This window comes from Artemia sp. Qi Xiang Cuo, chromosome 9, assembly GCF_049724085.1.
Source record: "Artemia sp. Qi Xiang Cuo chromosome 9, ASM4972408v1, whole genome shotgun sequence".
Lineage (NCBI taxonomy): Eukaryota > Metazoa > Arthropoda > Branchiopoda > Anostraca > Artemiidae > Artemia > Artemia sp. Qi Xiang Cuo.
This window is the reverse complement of record NC_142802.1, coordinates 18,218,715-18,238,397: the sequence shown is the minus strand read 5'-3', so window position 1 is coordinate 18,238,397 and position 19,683 is coordinate 18,218,715. Positions and strand designations below refer to the sequence as shown.

At 36.7% G+C, this 19,683-nt stretch overlaps 1 protein-coding gene across 1 annotated transcript in view; it reads left to right on the top strand.

Moving 5' to 3' along the window:
- Positions 1-19,683, top strand: part of LOC148948391 (trans-1,2-dihydrobenzene-1,2-diol dehydrogenase-like) — a 45,412-nt gene that overhangs the window by 16,415 nt on the left and 9,314 nt on the right. The window contains exon 5 of the mRNA XM_089094323.1: positions 17,608-17,763. Coding sequence (XP_088950449.1) covers positions 17,608-17,763 — 156 coding nt within the window. The remainder of the gene's footprint in view (positions 1-17,607; positions 17,764-19,683) is intronic.

Below are 19,683 nucleotides of genomic sequence, written 5' to 3'. Positions count from 1 at the left end.
ACTTTGTCACATTTATGTCTGTTTTCTTGGATGTTTTATGGATTTTGTCAGTGAGAATTTGAAAAACAGGAATTTTGCCACTTTCATGGATTATTGAGTCATTAACCAGATCGTTTTCAGGTAAAGTTAATGACACTTCTTTCCTGTTGTTGTTTCAGACAAAGTTAATGACACTTGTATGCTGTTGCTGTTCGAGGCAGATGTTATGAGTTTCCTGGAAACAGTGTTTGTTGTTGTTGTTCGAGCCAAATGTTATGAGTTTCCGGGAAACAGTTAGATTGCGTGTTTCCTTCTCAGCCAATCAGAGGGCTTTGTTTACATAACAATTCGACCTTGAGATTTCGTATATAACGGGCATGCAATGTGATTCAATTATCAGAAAGTATTGTGACACAATGGATAGAACAATTGACATAATTGATGAGCTTGATGCCTTGGCAGCCACAATTAGCAATGTAAGTGCATTTTTATTTTCAAACGAATTTTCCTTGGTCACCCTCTAGTATATTCAGCTAAACCCCCCCCCCCACAAACCTAACCACCATACAATCTTTTTACTGAATGGAAAACGTGAATATATTCCTTTACCCTCAAAACCTAACCCCCCCCCCACACACACTGTTTTTACAAGTATAATTCTCGCAAATAGAAATACCTTTTCGTTAAATTCCTGTTTTTTATTTTCCTTGGTCACCCTCCAGTATATTCAGCTAAAACGTAAATATATTCCTTTACCCTCAAACCCCCCCCCCCCCAAACCTAACCACCATACAATCTTTATAGTCACTAGAAAACGTAAATATATTCCTTTACCCTCAAAACCTAACCCCCCCCACTGTTTTTAACAAGTATAATTCTTGCCAATAGAAATAATTTTCAATAAATTTATTCTTTCTGTAAGCCTATCAAAAAGTGACAATCAACTTCAGTCTATTAATATACCGCTTCCACTTCAGCCACCACTAAATTGACAAAACATTTCCACATGGTTTTAATTAGCTGACATCCCACAATTACACTTCCTGCGTGTTAATCCTTTACGTTAGCGACTTACCCAAAAGGTTTCAATGACAAAACGGATACTTTTGTTTCCCATCAAAATAAAACAGTTTCAAGCAAAATTAGATGGCTGTATATTAAGCTTGTGGATTCGCACCCTTGCATTTCTCGAAGAACCGGTGAAAGGGATTATTTTCAAATTAAGGTCTAACAATATATTTAGGACACTCTGTCAATCGGGGGAGGGGGCAATACATCGCTACTAACCGCTACGTTGTAAGTAAATTATGTAAAAGGGGGAGGGCAGTAAGAGAACCGACGGTTTCTAAGAAAAAAAAGATAGCTTTATTATGTGTACATTTACATCCAAGATTGTAATTTAGGCCTATAAGCTGTGTGTTAACGATCTAATTTAAAGCCCCCCTCTGATTCTTGGGCTTATAACATTTCGAAATTTTTACTTTTTAGTTTACTGAAATGTGATAAATGCTTTTCTAGACAAAATTATGGTTAATAATTTTCATTCTTTAAAATAAAGGGGGAAATTATTTCGTTACTAATTTTTTTCTCTTCTTTAAGGCAAATCATGAAGAATTTGCTGTCCCTACATCAAAGAGAGGTATGGGTAGCGCAAATAGCAGGAAATACTCGTCACCACCACCCAGTAAGAAAGCAAAAACCAATAATATAGCGCCTATGAAGGCTAGTATCAGGCAGTATGGTCACTGGGCAAAACTTCCCAGCTCCACACTGCCTAACCCAGTGCAGCCATCTGTGTCAACCCATAACTTGACTGCACAGGTCACAGCTCCTCCACAAGAAATCAATGACATCGTTTGCAAATCCACGCAGCTTGGTCCTCCAATAGCTACCTCATCAATGCTAGATCAGGAGATTACACTCCAGCATGCACTACCTGGTTCTTCGGGCACCCAAGCCCAGGTTGATTATGCAAATGTAAGCATTTTTTCTTACCTATCTATTTATTCCAATGTTTTTTTCTTTTTCAATCCCAATATAAACTTATCTCAGCGAGATATTAACCCCCCCCCCCACAAACCTAACCACCATACAATCTTTATACTCAATGGAAAACGCAAATTTATTCTTTTTACCCTCAACCCCCCTCCCATTGTCTTAAAGACCCAAATTCTCGCAAAAGAAATAATTTTTTGTTAAATTCCTTCTGTATTTCCAGCTAAAGTTTCTGCTAACTTCTGTCAATTCTTAGACATTCAGCCGCTATGTTTTTACATAAGCCCTAAACACACAAAAATACATAGATCTGTTTCATCCCCTTTTTATGTCCTGCTCTATCATGAGCGATGCTTAGGCCACCAAGTCTAGGCTTTCAATCCTTTTACATAATTCCGTTGTTTGACCATGACAATTAGCTGTGAATTGTTTGCAAATTGGAGGTAGATCTTTGAGGACTCGGAATTCCGTGTAAGAGTGAGACAAGTTATACCACCAAAAATAATAATTTCTATATATGACATTACTGAAAAGGGGGGGCCTAGATGCCCTCGAATCTTGTTGGTCACTTATAAAGCGCAGTCAATTACAGCTAATACTCACCGCCTTTGAAACTCTATTCCATTCACATAGTTATAAGAGAGAGATAATCCCATCTGTCACATATTAGCATTCTAATTTACACTGAATATTTCTATCGTGCCAAAGATTTTAGTGAGGGGAAACCAACTTAATGGTTCCCGGAATTTTGAAGTTCAAACTCGTTCATCTAACCTCCATTATTAAATTCAAGTGCTTACTGAACCCGTATGGACTTAGAAAGAAATATTTCAACATTTTAAGTGCATTCTGTAAAGGGGGCTGGGAAGAGCTTTAGGGGGTGCTGCCTGAAGTATTATAGGCCCGAGAAGCACCGCAGGGATGCACTATGCGCCAGGAAAGTGCCGCAGGATACGCCGCTGGTCAGGAAAGTGTCGCAGGATGCGCGACCGGTATGCGCCGCGAAAAAAAAACAAAAAAAAATTGCCGCGTTCTATGTGATATCTTATATTATCTTAAGTTGAATTAACCAAATGCGTTTAATCAATAATAATCCAAATTTTAACAGTAGAGATGATTTGAACACATTGAAAATAAGCTATTTTTCATTTATAAATTGGTGCATTGGTCCCATATTCATCGTCCAGTGAAAAAGAGGAGGAAAGGGTAATGGAATTTCAAGACAACAAAACATGGGACAATTCTATTGAAGTACCAGCTAATATTGATGAGTTTTTATATGATTTTTTTAATATAGAAGCTAGCCTATTTGTACTGGGGGACTTGAACCTGAACACTTTACAAATTTTAGCGGATTTTACAGGGAAACCTCCTCCTCTAGTCTCCGATACTCTAACGAGTCCACTTCAATCGGATGAACTGCAACTTAGCCCGAAGATTCTTGAGCAACTTTGGGGAGGGGGAACAACTTCTCCCGATTTTCAATTATCCAACAGAATTTTAAATACTAGACTTGTTTTCACTGCAAGATTTGGGGATCCCTTTAATAAACGTCTGGAGGGACATTTTGTTTACGATACGGTACAAATATTGCATGTATATTCAGATAAAAGTCGTGCTAGACTGGATAAGGAAATTCAGTTGTGGGGGGTAGGGAGTCAAGTAAGGTTTTAAGTGTTAAAAAGGTTTTCTATTTAACTAAAGGGAAAAGCGAAGTGCACTATAGTTATTTAAATTCTGAGATGCACGTAATTTGTAAAAATTTAGGAAATTTTGTGAGAGTTTTTTTCTAGTGTGCAGGAGAAATTATAGCTTAACTCGAGAACTATAACAAAAACGGAAATGGGTCTCTAGTTTTGCTTATTAAAAATTTAAACGTTAATATTTGTAAATTTAAGAAAGCTTTTATTTTAAGAGGGGGGGCTATGTCTGAGAGGGATAATATTTTAAATTATAATCCAGATCTAGCGGGTTGTAAAGGTGTCCAGAAGATCTGTTTTGAAACAGATCAAAAGTGTTTCAAGTATGCTTTCCTCATATCAGCATACGAGCCTCTAGCACGTGACGCAACCAAGACAAATTTAGATCACTGGGCTGTGCACGGGAAGGAAGGGTCTGATTTCTCAATAGTAGATGTTCCTTGTTTAGAAGAAAAATATCCAGTACCGCTAAGATCCATAGCCATTTTCGAAAAAGATAATGCCCATTTAAATATCGGCGTTACTCTGGTACACTACGAAACAAAATTTAAATATAGAGCCCGCTCTATACAGAAGGGGGTAGTATTCCCAGTAAGGGGCCCGTCATTTGATTTGGTTAGACAATGGTTGTGGTTGTTTTACACACCACCTAGTGACCCAAATGCAATCGATCATTTTAACGCTGTCACTGACATTAGTAGAGTTCTGGGGGGTGGTAAGACATAGGGGGGATCGTTTCTACTGTCCAACATGTCTGTCTCGAGTCCATAGTGATATAAAACTACAGGATCATATGAGACACTGTAGACAGCATGGATATCGGACAGTGGAAACAGTTTCAGAGGATAGGGTTATTCTAAGTTTTAAAAATTTTCAAGGTATTCTCCTCCAATGCAAAAAAATATTTTTAGACTGCGAGGCTAATTTAGTTGTGATGAACGACCCCATGTATCCCAACCGTATCAAAAAACACCAAGTTATAGTAGTGTCTGAGGCACCCGCACAAAGAGATAATTCTAACACTATGCAGTTGTTAGGAATAGTTGAGACAGTGTATTAGGGAGACGGATGCATGGTCAATGTACTAACTAAACTAATTGACACGGCTAATGACGCTATTTCTCGTTTGAAAAATACGCATTATCCAATGGTGTTGTCTGCGGAGGATCGTCTTGCGATTAAAAATCAAAAAATATGTTGGGTTTGTAAGGGGAGTTTGTAGAGGAGGATAAGGGGACTAAAGGGAAAAGAGTGGGGAGGGGGAAAGTCAGAGACCATGATCACTTGTGGCAGGAAATATCATCTGGGGAGAGTAACGTTAGGAGGGTTGCACATCAATTGTGTAACTTAAATGTCAGCCAACAGTTTTTCATCCCTGTTTTTATCCATCTTTCATATTATGACTTAAAATTTATTTTAACCAGCACGGGCATGTATGCACAAAGTGGGAGGGGGAGTAAATAATCCATGGGTGAATTATTCATTTACCTATAACATTACTCCCAAGTCAGCCGAGAAGTTATTGTTTCTCGAACTGAAATGGCAGGTAGTGGATAATGGATGTACGTGCTGGAATAAAATCAGGTTTTTAGATTCTTTTAGTTTTTTTCTCAAGTCTTTAAGTCAACTAATTGAAGTGCAGAAAAGAGGCAATTTTGATAGCTTTCCCTTGCTTAGTCAGGACTTTCCAGACAGTGAAATGTCTAAATTACTAACATGCACAGGTATCTATGCATATTATTGTTACTGTTCTGGCACTCGCTTAAGCGAGGAGCAACTACCTCGAATAGAATCTTCTTACAATTCACTTACCAACAGTGAATGCAGAACTAAGGAGTATGAGTTTTCCCTGAAGGTGTGGGCTAAGGGGGATTATAAAATTAGGTGGGATTATTGTAGACTCTACATGTCCAGTGATATTATTACTGTGTTGGATATAGTCTGCAATAATAGAGACCAGATAAATTCAGAGTTTGAGTTATGTATAGGAGATTATTTTTCTCCACCCCATTTGGTGATTGACTTGATTTTAAAAATTAGTAGGGAGGAAATAGGCAGTATCCCCGATATAGATCAACATCTTCTTGAAGAGCTTTCAATGCGAGGGGGGTGTGTTTTTGTCGGGGATCGCATCTTATCAACCGATTTGAGCGGAAAAGCAATGGTGTAAAGTCAAATGCAGTGTTCTTGGACATGAACTCGTTATACCCCTCAGCAATGTCCCACTACTCTTTACCGTATGGGAAATATCAATGGCTTGAGATTCCTTGCGAGGTCTTCGACATTAAAACAGTCGAGGACAACGGGCCGCAGGGAGGGTTCTTTGAAATTGACGGTCACATCCCGCTGGCGCTTCACGACTCAGTCAAAGATTTTGTTTTTACCTATATCAATCGACCAGTGACCAGGGACTCGCTGAGCCCCTACAATCGATCATTGGTTGAGGATATGGGGATGCATTGGACTCCCTCTAAACAAAAACTGATTGCTGATTTGGACCCTAAAGAGAATATTGTTGTTCACCATATGCTTTTGCGCTGGATGGTGAACAATGGTTTCAAGATCACTAAAATACTTAGGGTCCTGCAGTTCAATCAGCGACCATACTTAGAAACGTTTATCGAAACTTTTGTCGATAAACGCTCTAGGGCGAGATCCAAGGTAGAGGCGGACTTGTAGAAGCTTATTCTAAATTCAGGTTTTGAAAAAATGTGTGAAAGAGCACGTAATAAATCTCGCTGCGATGTCGTGATTGACCCTCTAGAGTGTGCACGAATTATTTCCGACCCCAACTTGACATCAGTAACGAGCATAGAGACCGGCATAGTTCTTCTACACAGGAAAAAGCAAAATACAGTTCTGAACAAGAATATTACAGGTAGTAGTACAGCACTATATATTTCAAAAAAGCTCATGTTGTCATTCTCTTAAAATTTGCTCAAAGCGCAATGGCCACGAGAGGGTGAAGTGCAAATTTACTGTCGAGACACAGATTCTCTGCTGTTAAAGCTGAATAGGAATGAAGATTTATCGGGTAGTGTAGAAAAGGGGGTACACATTAGCTCACGGATGGATTTTACCGACTGGAATCCATCCCTCAACCCCAAGCTGATGAAACTTCAAGCCCCCCATTAATTATTAAAATTAAAATCAGAGACAGGGAGTGATTTGATATCCAGGGGGGTGTTCCTGGGTCCCAAAGTTTATTGCGTTGAAACACACAGTGGGGATGAAAAGAAGACGTGTAAAGGGGTGCCTAAGCACTTTGTAAAGAGTAATTTCAACATGAATGTGTGCATAGACTGTGTGGAAAGTAGCCTAGTGCCAAGAGTGCAAGTGCTTGCAATTCGCTCTCTACAGTATAGAAATTATACTGTGAGAGTGGAAAAAAATGCAATATGATGTATATCTGACAAGGTCTATGTGCTCGAGAATGGTATGAGCGTCCTGCCTCATGGTCGCTATCGTATTTTAGATCGAGTTGAATGCGTAGACTATCGTAATCAACTTGGTCTGGATAAACTAACCTAACTAATCACCACCACTGACCCAACTAACCCTTCCACTAACCAGTAGCAGTGACGACAACTATTGTTTTTCCATCATGGCTCCCGGTGGGGGGGGGCCCTTCCCGCGGCCGGCTCCCGGGGGTGGGGGGGCCCTTCCCGCGGCCGGCTCCCGGGGGGGGGGGGCCACCAATCACTGTAATGTTCAACTGTGCTAGTTCCAAGTGTATTTTGTATAGAAAAGTGTTTTTTGTTGTATAGAAAAGTGTTGTACAGAAAAGTGCTGTAGAAAAGGTGTTTTACAGAAAAGTGTTGTACAGAAAAGTGCTGTAGATGGACAAAGGTGTTGTACAGAAAAGTGTTATTGATGGACAAAAAGTGTTTATTTATAAAGTGTTGTCAGTGATAATGTTGAACAAGTTGTCACGTTGAACAAGTCTTCATGTTGAACAAATATTCATATTACTGCAATAAATGTTACAATAAAATGTTGTTTTTTCTCTTGAATAGAAAGATCTATGTGGAAATTACTACTTATTCATTTGGCAGGTATGGTCTACAGTTATCCATAGTCCGACCGTTGTCAACCACATGTATCAGTTTAAAACGCCATTTAGGTTGTTTCTGTTTGGGCTATCAATATCGGAGAAAACAAAATTGTTAACTGGAATAATTTAAAATTAAGATAAAATGTTTTTGGAAATCCCAAAAAAAATCTACTATTGCTAGAGTATTTGGCAAGAGTCCTATGATAAAATAAAAGCTATTGCCACCACCGTGTAAATACCATCCATTAAAGGACTTGATATTTTCAATATTATTCAACCGAACTAATGGCTGATTATTGATGATTTTGCTGAATCAATTGACAACTTCTCGCAGAAAATGCTACAACTGTTCATTGTCCGATCTCATCATGAACGCATTTCCATAACCTTGGTTCTGCACAATCTCTTTCATCAGAGCAAATTTGTGCGAACTCTTGCTTTGAACTTCACTATCTATATTATCTATTAAGTTGTGAGTGATTATATCTCGCGCATAAAACTCAAAAAAAAGATATAACCCCGCGCTCCAAAATTTCTGTTTTCTGCGTACACACTACCGACAAGCAAGCCCTATGGTTACATTGTGCTGGATCATAATAAGAGCACGCCCGAGGATCTACGTGCAGTCACTAACATTTTCGACAATGAAATTACACTATATCTTCCAGTGAACAGCAGAAAAGGCCATTAGTTGCCATTATGACATTGAAGGAACTACACGAACAACGGTATTTATTTTCAGTTCTAAGCTCTTCAAAACCCTTGCATAGGAATGTCATACTTAGAAATGGTGTCGACAATGATTTCATTAATCTAGTATCTGAACTTTTTTTAAATTTAACTGAGGGAATTGTTCAACTTGCAGAAGTTTTTAGATAAAGAAAAAAGAAACATCGTTCAAATGTCGGTGTATTGGATTTTAAGAAAGAGGTAAATAAATTTAAAATAAAACGGCTCCTTCAAGGAGGCGGTAGTTTTTTCACGCTTTTACTGCCAATAATTGCAGGACCTGTAAACAGTTTTCTCTAGAGAATGGCAAAACCCTATAAATTGACACCGTTTGAACTTGTCCTCTCCCCCGTTGAACATTTTGAAGACAATCTAAGCAAATTCATTAATGACGAGAATATTGCAGGTTACAAAAAACTGCTTTTACTTCAAGATGCATTGCGTCGTATGGGCAAACATAACCTACCTCTCGAGAGACCCGCCGATCCCTCTAAACATGAAACATCTCTTCAAGATTCTGAAAAATCACAGGAAAAGGAATTGAATTCGAGTGTATTGAAAATTAGATACCTATTGCCACTGTCTTATTGAGAACAGGGTAAAAGAGTATCATCATATCTCATTTTGGAAACTGATGATCAAGTTCAAGTCAACAGCACAGGGAAACAAATTTTAATTCAGGGAAAAAGTTGTAATCTAGTTTATTTAATTTTTGATATAGTAACGAATCGTAAAGGACTCTTATCCTTTTAAGATAATTCATACATCTTTCTAAGTGTTTCAAACTTTCCAAAAAGTCTTATTGGCAATAAGCAAATTCTAAGGAAACTAAGAGAATATAGTCCACCAACAACACCAACACCATTTAAAAAGAAGAAGATTCAATATTTGAAAATACTAGCACTACTGACTTTACAACACCTGTGGCTGCTAGTCAAAAGTGAAGACGAATTGATTCATCCTCCAGTGTGCAGAAAGTGAGTGGACATTAAACTGCGTATTTACGTTCAAAATGGTTGAAGCTCTCAAAAGTGTCTTTGAAAGTATCGGTGAAGCGGTAAGTTTAAGTTCACTCAAAACGCTTTATAGAGTTGGATCCGGCACCGCATTGGAAAAAGCAAAAGAGTATCTATAAAATAAAACAAGTTAAACACTACATCGGAATCACAGGCTTTTCAATAAGCAATATCGACAAACTAAAGCCTTTTTTCCTCTGCAAATAATGCAAATGGATCTTTGAACTTTAGACACAGTTCAATGGCATCACAATGCACACTACAAATATATTCTAGTGACAATCAGTGTCTTTAGTTGTTTTGCCTCTACCATTCCATTACAATCAAAGGGAGGTGTTGAAATTGCACGGGTCCTTGACAGTATTCTTGAACAGGATTCGTATAGAAAAATTCAAACGGATCGTGGCAGTGAATTTCTTAATCCACATATGCAAAAGGTTCTTTTAAAATATAATACAACACTTTATCATAGTCAAAGTCCGATAAAGGCTGCATTAACTGAACGATTAATAAGAACGATTCGTCTCTTAATTTCAAGATATTGCACATTGAAAAATACACCGGCTTTTATTTACGACTTAGATAAAATCATGCAGATATACAACCATCGACCACATTGATCCTTTTCCAACTCTAGCCCTGATGAGGTTCATTATAGCGAAAATACATTTGATACTTTTCTAAAGCAAAACTTTGATGATACTGAGAAGAAAAAGAAGAAGAAATTCAATGTTGGTGTTACTGTTCGATTTAATAGAACCAACAATATTTTTGAAAAGGGGAATAATTTATGGAGCATCGAACTTTTTAAAGTGTCCAAAATTTTAGACAACAAACTCATGACATATCGGCTACGAGACACAAAAAATGAAGAGATTCTCGTTTGTTTTTACGAATATGAACTGCAAAAGGTTAGAACACTAGTGAAAGTTATCAAATTGAAAAGATATTAAAGAGTCGTACTAGTAGGGGCAAAAAACAGTTACTTGTTCGCTGACTAGGATACAGTTGTGATTTTGATTTTTGTGTCAGTGGTGAAGATATTTACAATGCCCAATGATTTCTATGTGACCGTAATGTCCAATTTTTCTGATCCTCTCTACAATCATCTGAATAACACAAGTAATTTTTAGATGAAACTCTCCCTCACGATCAAATTTGACACAAAGTATGAATTGGCTTTTGTCCATGGTATTTTCAAAAATACCAATGACATCCTGAGGAGGGATCGTAAATATGAAATAAAAATTCGACCCTATGACTGGCCGCCCCCACCAGGTGATCAAGAAAAAATTAAAAAAATCAATTGGTTGGATTATCCATATATTGAATTACCCTACGAGGAACTCTCCTGTATGAATGATTTATGTCGTTCTTTTAATAAAAGAATTTCCGCTCGTAAAAAAGGAGCTGTTCATTTCAAATATTCAAAGGAGGAGGGCAAGATCTACATTAGTTTACCTATTGCCGGCGAAAAGGTTATTCTCAATGATAAACTAAAGGATATTCTTGGCTTTAAGCTTAATAAAATCAACGGTAAAAGTGCCGGAAACCATAATTTTATTTTCGCTGACAACCCACCTGCCATTTCCAAAGACACCTGTATAATTCTCTACGCGTCGTTTGTGGAAACATCTCGTTTTGGTCATTTGAATGCTCCCCTTCTACTAGTTCTTGAACGAAGAACCAATCGAGAACATATTCACCCTCACAATATAAAGCATCTTCAATATATCCCGGTAAAGACTTCCTATTTGGAGCTCTGTCAGTTAAACCTAACAAGTAAATCAGGTGATTCCATAGCGATTTCAAAGGGTTTGGCTGTGATGTCAATGTCATTTTCACCCCATTGTTGAACGGCAAGATGTCTAATAGAAAAGCCGTATTCACTTGTCCTTACATTGACTGCTATATTAATACTTTTGGCCAAAGACAACAGGGCAATAGACTGGACTATTAAAAGGGTCGCTCATGAGTATCTGGCAGTGGTCTTGGCAGCTGGTTTTCTAAGTTGTTACACTCTTCACTACCATTGGCTAGAAAATTTCTTTTAGCGGCTGCAACTGATTTTGTATCCTCTAAACTACACGATTGGGGTTCTGGCAATGATTTTAAAAAAAAGTACTACGAAAAATCTTACGTCTAGTGCATGAACCCGTTGCAAGAAATTGAAACAAAATGGTAACGTTTTAAAAACGTCAAAAAACAATACATCGCTAATCAGTTTCTACTCAGGATAGAAACAAAATACATCCCCCTTATCGAAAAAAAGAAGGAAAACGGCGCCATGCAGAGTAACCGGAAGTCCCAGGAAGAAAATTTTTAAATTGAAACTAGATTTCTTCTCTAATGGTGTCCTACCTACCGTATAAGGATTCTCAACCTTCAATCACCGCCTCACTGAATCTATTCAATGCTGAAAATGTTTTAGTGAGTTTCAAGCATGGATACTATGAACAATTTTATCCACTATAACCCCTTTCCGATAATCTCCACTTTCATATTTATTCAGATGAAGACTGCATTATGAATATGTCTTCAACATTTATAGATTTACAAATGATAGTTCGAAAATCCTATAATACAATGCAAATTCGGGTCGAATGGATATCCTATGAAAACTGCATATTACATAATTTATTTCGTCAAATTAATGTCTACATCAGTGACTCGCTGGTGAGCACAAGCACCACTCTCTCAAACTATGCAAGCTATATGCAATTCATGTTGATGACACCCAAGTCATACAAGGACTTGAGAGGCGCCTCCAATGGATATGAATATATTACTAATACTGATAGTACAGATGCACTTAAAAATGCTACAACTAGTGAATTACATCTAGTTGGAAAATTATATCATGAAATATTTAATAGACCCTACTGGCTGCCGCCCAATGTTATAGAGGATATAAAATTAACGCTTGCACCATCCAATTCATATTGAGAAAGGAGCTTGCGGCCTTCTCAGATGTAAGTCTGTCCCTCACCTCGGTAATACTCCATGTAGTCAAACAGACGATTATGATTTCTGTTGCTTTGGCCGTTGAAAAACTGTAAACCAAAGGATATAATATTTAACTGCTTTGTCCTCTCAAAGTCACTAATCAGCGTCATATTGCAGTGGGGTCACATACATTCACCGATTCGTCCTTTATCAATTGTGATATCATCTCGAAACTTGCATTGGCATTTGTAAAAAGCATTAGTGTAATAGAATCATGGGTTGAATGTTCACATAAATTTGAAATGTTTGGACTTTCATCTCTAGTCTGCAAAGTAAACGGCATCCCACTCTACAATCTATCTTACGATAAATCCTATAGAACATTGGATGAGCTGACTGCGCAAGCCCTAGATCATGATTTGCAACGATTTGAAATTGGAATAACCGAAGATATGTTTGCTAAAACACATAGTATCATTGTATTAGATTTGTCTGGCACACGGGATGTGAGTATAGTACGTACCGGAACTGTGCGTTTAGAGTATATATTTGCCGACCCATTGGCTGAGAGCATTGCACTAATCTCACTAAATCACTATGAAACCTATGGGGAAATCACTCCCGAAGGCAGTGTTCTACTAGACTTGGCCCCATGAACACCAGTCAAATAAGCAGTGTATTTAATCTGGACCCCTACATGTCCCAGTACAAATCATATTGTCTAACCTCAGAATCTCTTGGAAAAATTAAACGCACGAACAAGACCTTCATTATTGTTAATAGCAGTCCATCGACTATGCTGACGGGTCATTGGGTGTGCATCTATCAGACAACGACGAAGATTGAATTTTTTGATCCTCTTGGTCTACTTCATAAATTCTACACACCCCACATCAGCAGCTATATTGAGAGCAGTCGGAAAACTATTATTCAAAATCGGAAGAGGTTGCAAGATCTAACGACTAAGAGCTGTGGCTTCCTTGCGCTACTTTATTTTGTCTTCCGATGTATGAGCTATACCTACAAGCAGGTTCTACACATTTATATTGGTAATCAACATCTTAACGACTCTCTAGCCGAGAATATACTTATGTGTGTATCTAATATTGATTCTAGTGCACTAGGTCTAAAGTCCTTCAAAAATGATTGTGAATTTACGTATTAATAAAAATTATATGTACAAAAATATCTCTAAATTTACACTTTAGATTTCTTCATCGGTGTATAGACAACTGTCGTGAACCACTGATGATGGTAACTCATTTGGATTCACTGCACATTGATCTTGATTTACGGCAAAGTCAGGGTCAAACTTTCTAAAGTACCATGTAAGTTTTCTCTTGTCATATCTCTGTGTATAGTCAATGATACTATTTGCATTCATATTATGAAATTCACGAGTTTCAGTCGGTCTATTTGAACCAATATCACAAACAGTGTTTTCAAGTGGTGAATCACATTCGGTAACTGCCATATAAAAATCACTCGGTTTATAGTCATAGTAGGCAGTGTCGTCACAGCGGTGACGTAGGAACCAGATTGTCCTGTTACTCCAAGAGTTGAATTGTAGACCAGATTCCTCTTCTTAGAATAATTTAAATCCACGAAAATACCAATCTCGTAGAAATAAACTGAAATCCTGTTTAGGATTCTTTCCAATCATAGCGGGGTAAGTATTCCCCCACTGATCGCATTTATCATTGTGAAAATAGGAGCAGAGGTGCCCGCTAGGATGAGAGCTACACACCTCCTCAAGACATGAATTACATCCTTTAATTCGTGCTGCAAAGCCTCTATGTAATTAGCAAGGATTACATAATTTACACTTTTCGCTATAGTCGTCAATAATTGTACAATTCTCACATTGAGTCCAGCTGCCAAGAGTGTACATGCACAATGGGAATATATAGAACATTTTTTTGATTTTCGATATCAACTCTCTCTCACAGCTAAAATAAAAATGATTGTCCTCACTCGATAAGTTCAAAGTGGAGGAAAGGGGGGAGGAGTAACTTTGTGACGTTACCTCTTTCAAAGGAGGAGCCATCTACATTGGCAATGAAAGTATATCCACAATATGATTCCACCTTGCTCCAATTAATATGTCAATAAATTAAGTATATGCATTTGAATCACATTTTAAAAGTTTCATACAACAGTCCAATGGGGGAGAACCAGTTTTCATTATATTGTCAAGTGCTCTTTGAATGACTATCCATTGTTGAAGCGGTGAAGTGAGAAAATCATCTTCCAATATCAAATGTTTTTCCCAAAAAAACTAGATTTGATCTAATTCTCTCCTTCCCAGATGTATTCATTTTTAAGTCCTTTCCCTCTGACTGTTGATTATAAACTGAGCATGATTCGTCAGATGTAACCAGAAAAGCATGTTCATTTAGCGATAGAGTTTTTTGCATTCAATATTTTTTACTAATGGGTTTCAAGCGCAATGAAGTCTATTCACATGTGCTATATCAACTTTTACAGCAAAACTTATTCGATCTTCTATTTTAAATTTTCTCAAAGATATCACATACCTCGCATATACTGTTTCCCATTCCAGTAGAAGCTGAGATCCCTTCTTAATTTCCACCGCAATGTTTGGTGCTCTTGTAATATTACCATCAACTCCACTATCAACTTCTAATAGGGTAAACAGTCCACTTGCCATCAACACAAATATATCCAAATAAACTATTCTCTTTGAATTCTATTCACAGACTAATAAAACCGGAGCAGAAATCGTGTCCTTGTATTCCCTCCACCTCTGATATGTAAGAATACCTCTCAGTTGCTGAGAAGGACACACGTGATCTATCTGTTTCTCGGAAAAACATAACATTTGGCTCGAACAACAACAGGAAGTGTCATTAACTTTGCCTCGAACAACAACAGGAAGGAAGTGTCATTAACATCTGCCTTGAACAACAACAAGAAAGAAGTGTCATTAACTTTGCCTGGAAACGATCTGGTTAATCACTCAATAATCCATGAAAGTGGGAAAATTCCTGTTTTTTCAAATTCTCACTGACAAAATCCATAAAACATCCAAGAAAACAGACATAAATGTGACAAAGTTCCTGTTTTTTCAAATTCTCACTGACAACAAACATACAAAAATGTGAGAAAGTTCCTGTTTTTCAAATTCTCACTGACAAAAACCATAAAAACATGCATAAATTATGTAAAAAAAGTTATAGGTGGCAGCAGGGGTGCGTGACACGAGTCAATAAGGCATCTCTACTGATACTAGTTTTAATACTTTTATAATACTTTGATGTTGAAAAAAATTGATTTTGAAATAGAGAATTTAAAAAAAAAACTTGAAACTTTGGAATTCAAAACGAAAAGGAATGGATTTAAAAAAAGATCAGAGAAAAGAAGTTTTTCAAAAAAAAGCAAAGGTCATATTAAACTTAAGATCAGCAGAAATAAAAACCTATAATAATTCAAATTCAAAACGACCAGAAATTACTGCTAAAGAATAAAGAAATCCCAAAACCAACAGAAATTGACTAAATACTCAAAGCAAACAAACATACAACAGGTAATAGTATAAATTAATAAATAAATCGTAAAACGAACAAAAGTTAACTTGAATATGCAAATTAAGCTTGGCTACACCCCCCTTCTCTAACTATAAAAGTCTAAAGCCTACTGCGTCATTGGCGCTTTACTGGAAACTATATGCGTCTTGAAAAGTTTTAGAAAGAACTAATAAAATTAAAAAGAATATTTGATGTATAATAATATTAAGTGCTGAAAGCTCATCAGTTCAAGATTTTATTTGACTATTTTTTTTATTTATTTTCAATGTTTTAAAAAGTACAAAAGAAAATATTTGTAATGTAATTCGTTTACACTAAAGCGCCGATGACGCAGTAGGCTCTAGATTTTTACATTTAGAGAAGGGAGCAGTAGCCAATTTTTTAGCGGTTTGTAGCGTTGCAGCTCTGAAGGGGCTTCATGCGAAGTGCCAAAATTTAGATTCACTTTCCGAGCTTGACAGTTCAATTCTTGAAAAAAAAAATTAATACTGCTGTCAGCTTTCTGCTCAGCCTGAATATCAAAGGGAACCTTTTCTGCGGTTTCGGCTTCATTCTTGAGAAGAAAGAAAACAACTCAATGTAGCACAAAGCAGTGTAAAATGCAGAATTTTCATCCAATTCTCATTCTCATGAAAATGGTCCCCTGATTCTAGGTGCTTGCTTAGGTTGTTTTTGTGTTGTTGTTTTCAGTAGTTCAGTCACGTGTTTCGTCCAGTCTAAATTTTGGACAGGGTTGTCCTTTTACTGGAAGCAAAGGAAATGACTATATCATTGAAATATTGATAAGAAAATACAGACTATAAAAGAACAAGCACAGTCTTTTGCAAGGAAGAGCGATAATAACAATTCACGAGGATTTGATTTGAACAAAAGTGCAAAAAATTGGCATTTTAGACCCTAAAGTGTCGGGGTGTCACCCAGAACGAAAGTCTCAAAAGAACACTAAAAATGGAATTATTATCATTGATTGCGTTGCAACGGAGAGGTTTAAACCATGGCTCCCAGGGTAGAACATGTACCGATAGTTATTTCCTGTACGGTCAAAGGTATCAAATTGTAAATGCGATAATGACTTACACCCCATTTTCCTGTAAGGTTGCTAGAAATTCCTTAACGTAAGTATGAACAGACGCTAAAGGCTTATGTTCCCTCTGAAACGTGCGATTTTGTGACAAGCTTATGGCTGTTGCTTTCACCGAAAAGAAACTAACATCATTTGAATCTTTAATTGGCAAAATCTGTCCATTCACCAAGCCAGAATCACTTTTTTATTTAAAGTTTCATTTTAGGAGTAATCTAAACTTGCTTTTAAAAAAATCCTTCTTCAACGATTTCCGCCAGTTTTCGACTTGTTTTTTAATTTAAGAAGACTCAAAGCAAATTCAAAAATATAATTTGATAAACGGATTTAACGAAATCGCATAACGTAATTGTTTCTCTTAATTTGAAAAATTAAAACCGCAGGATGGTAGAAAATAACATACCAAAAACTTGCACGAGGAACGTACGCATTAAGTATAAAACTGAATAAATTCAACTTACCGTATTTTTTTTCATTTGGGCAGTTTAACTTCGACACAACTCTTTCGAAATTCAGAAGTCATACATTCTCTTCAATAAACATTTGAAATAAATTTCAGATTGTAACAACTGGGCATTTGAATGAATTTGGGGTAGATGAAAGCTCAACTTCCGTTTTGACATACAGTGGAAACAGGACTGCTACTTTGATAATGTCGACTAAAGTGGACTTGCCAAATGAGGGTTTGATTATCGGCGATAAAGGAACAATTAAGGTACGCATTACTAATCTTTCATTTCTTGTGATTTTTTTTACTTTTATAATTCTTTAATTAATTTTATTTTTAAACACAACAACTTCATAATAATTTTTGATAACTTGATAGTTCTAATTATATAATATAATTTTATTGATAACATAATATAGTTTAAATTACATATAATTTGATTCATAATATAAATTTAATTTTATAATTTAATAATTTTAGCAACAAATTATCTAAATAATAAAATTACTTTATCTGAAATTATTCTTTGACCTCATAGGTACATTGGGATAGACCCTATCCCTGCCATACAAAAAAATAAAGTCGACGAGAATAAAAAGAAAATTTGTTATAAAAAGGGAGTACGTCTTAATCCTTGCTGTGGTGTTAATTCATGAAAATGTTAAGGGTAGATGACGAAAAAAACTGTTTCAAGCTCTATGAAGATATTTTTCCTTATATCTTTATCAAAAAAGGTATTTTTCTAATTTAATATCCTAAAAAAAGGTGATTTTCAAAACCTAGACCGGGAAAGGGATAAAAAAGGGCAAATGCCCACGGCCCAATTGACGCACCTGAGGCCCCATCCTAATTAGTGTGTTAGTCTTTCTTAATTTTCAAATAACAGCAACAGGGATTCTTCATTTTTGTGCAATAATATGGATAAAGTGATTAGCGCGAATAACGCTAAAGTAGAATATCTATTTGCCTGTTTATCTTAGCATTGAAGCTACGAGCACGGATTGGCTATTGGTTCATAAAATGGAGAGGCTTTCCATCGTAATGCTTTCCACGGATAACCTGAATATTATAAAATAAGAATATGAACGAAGCATGTCATGTGTATTTTACATGTTGTATATTATACATATTTTTAACTCCGCTTCGCAGACAAAAATTTTTTCATCTTTATTATTTGGATTTCAGGATTCTATATTGGACATAAATTGCTGTTCAAGGGCTGCATGGAACCCACCTATACTCTTGCTTTGACCTGCATAGTCTTCAAATCCATAGTTTTTTTGTTATATTCTTTTTAGTCTTGAAATCCCGCGAATATAGTGCAATAAACAAATATTTTTGTAATTCTTAAGCCAGTACTAAAAGCATAAATAAAAAAGTAAGTCTAGATAATTTTATAATTACTTGGATGATAAAACTTATTGATAAGATTCGAGGCACATAAATGGACCCTCGGCTCCTCCAATGCTCCTCCCCCTTTTACCATGATACCCCTTTTACTCCTCAAATACCCCTTTTTTTACCATGATGACTCCAATGGCTCATTTTTCAGGTCGACCCGGGACCGTTTTCAAGAATATAGAGGCCCTTCTCGAAATTCCCAGTTTTCTCGATATATTGTTACTGTTAAGATTAGTCTAAGTATAATAGTTACCATTCCTGAATCAACTTTAAATGGTGATTTTGTTTTCTCATAAAGCAGTCGTTTTAAAGAATTTTTAAATATTTGGTTACAATATGACGGGGTTCATTCTTTACTAGATTGCAGTTATCAATGCAACCACACAATTCCTATGAGCCTCACCCTCTTTTTTATCACTTACTGAAAAACATGCCTGATTGTATTGTTTAGTAACGAATCAGCATATTTAGAAAGAAGTTTCGTAAGCAGGGGCGTCGTTTGGGAGGGTCAAGGGGGGCAGTTGCCCCCCCCCCCTAGTAATGTGGAGAAAAAATGATTATATAGCCCATGCTCCTTGAATATTCGAAAGTAGACCCCTCTTGCCCCCTCCCCTAATGAAAATGTTGTAGATTCGCACCTGGTTGTAAGGGATATCTCTACGCAAAAGAGACTGTGATTTTCAGATGCATATACAGAAGGGTTTCCTCGGCATCCAGACAGTAGTGTCAATTCATGGAAAAGATGAGGGGTGCAAAGAATCCATTTCTTTGAATGCAAAAAGGAGG